Source organism: Emiliania huxleyi, assembly GCF_000372725.1.
Source record: "Emiliania huxleyi CCMP1516 unplaced genomic scaffold EMIHUscaffold_4687, whole genome shotgun sequence".
Taxonomy (NCBI): Eukaryota; Haptophyta; order Isochrysidales; family Noelaerhabdaceae; genus Emiliania; species Emiliania huxleyi.
The window spans coordinates 155-1,684 of NW_005198476.1; the positions used below are offsets into that span (position 1 = coordinate 155).

General features: G+C 62.2%; 1 protein-coding gene across 1 annotated transcript; it reads left to right on the plus strand.

Moving 5' to 3' along the window:
* Positions 1–535: 535 nt before the first annotated feature.
* On the plus strand, positions 536–1,181 carry EMIHUDRAFT_374182 (hypothetical protein). Its single transcript, XM_005768141.1, has one exon. It carries the CDS (start codon positions 556–558, stop codon positions 1,120–1,122), a length of 567 nt encoding a protein of 188 aa, XP_005768198.1. The 5' UTR covers positions 536–555; the 3' UTR covers positions 1,123–1,181.
* Positions 1,182–1,530: the final 349 nt, after the last annotated feature.

Here is a 1,530-nt window from a genome sequence, read left to right on the forward strand (position 1 = left end):
AAGAGGAGCTCGTTGACGGCGTCGTAAGTGCGCGGCAGCACATTGCGCAGTGGCACGGCCGACGCGCCCGACTGGCGCCTCCCTCGCGGCCGAGGCCGCTGTATCCTTGGCGCGCGCAGCGCGAGCGGCGCTGCGTCCGGCTCAGCCTCACCTACGAGGCAGGGCGCGTCGGGGCGGGTATTGTGAGCGCACAGGTGCTGAGTAAATGTAGTAGAGCGGCCAAATTCCAAGTCTCGTCGCCATTGTCGAATGTTATCTTCGCAAACTACTGGCCGACTCGCGGCGTCAGCCGGGCGCGGCTCTCTCGGCGCACCGCCGTCGGCAGAGGTGAGCTCAAACAGCGGCGATACCTCGCACTCAGCTCGCGTCCGCACCCGCCCGGCCGCCGGCGAGGGTGTCGCTGGCTGGCCGCGGCGCTGGACCCGCACAACGCGAGCCATCGGCGGCGACCGGGTCGAGGGCGAAACGTCGGCCACTCAAAACGGCGCTCAACCAAGACTGAGCAGGGGCTCTGCCACAGTCGGTTGGAGGTTTGCCGTGTGCTTGGAGCTTCATATGGCCCCCGCGCGCCTGCTAGCGGCCGCCGCATCGCTTTCGGCCGCCGCATGCGATCCGGATAGCAGCAACGAGGCGCCTCTTAGCGCTGTCGGGTGGCACGGCGCCATCGTCGCTGCCTGCCTGCTTGTCGGTGTGCTGACCTTCTTCGGCGCTGGCACTGGTACAGCTTCAACTCCGCAGCACAAAGGCCTTGCGGAGGAACGCTACTTCCAGAAGCTGCTCGAGCCGGACGACGAGAGCAAGTTTTCAGGCAAAGGCGACGGCTTCTCATGGAGTCAGACTGTGTCCGAGGTTGTGGTTGAGGTGCCGCTTCCGGCCGGCGCGAGGGCAAGAGACGTGGCGTGCCGCGTGCTGCCGGCCTCGCTTTCGCTTGCGGTGTGCGGCCAGGCTGTGCTGCAGGGATCGTTGCTGCGGAAGGTGCTGCCTGACGACTCGGATTGGGTGCTCGAGGATGCGCCCGGGCAGGGGGAGGGGAGGCTGCTGCGCCTCACGCTGGTGAAGAGGTCGCCCACTGCGGGGCTGCAGCACTGGACTAGCGTGCTCGCAGGTGCGTCGAGCGGGTAGACTAGCCCAGGTGCACACCTGTATCATGGTTATTTCTTTTTCCTTCGCGCAGAGAGATCAAACTTCAAAGAGAATCGGCGTTGTTGACGTGTCTTACGTGTACGTAAGCTGTAGAGCTGTTTAACATTAACTTTGGGCCTAACAGTTGCGCTAGTGTTGGGTGAAATCCTTAACGTTGTTCAAGTGTGTTCACCCCAGCTCATGCTGTTACTGTTTGTTACTGTTGTTACTGTTGTTCAGCGGTCAGCAAGCAGAAAATGCCAAAAACCCGGGTAAAACCCGAAAATACCTGGGGGTTTCCGGGTATTTTCGGGTATTACCCGCACTGGACGCTGGAGATTGTCGTGGATGGGTCACTGGACACTGCCAGGCCTTCCTTATTGTTGTTCAGCCGGCCAACGTAGCACG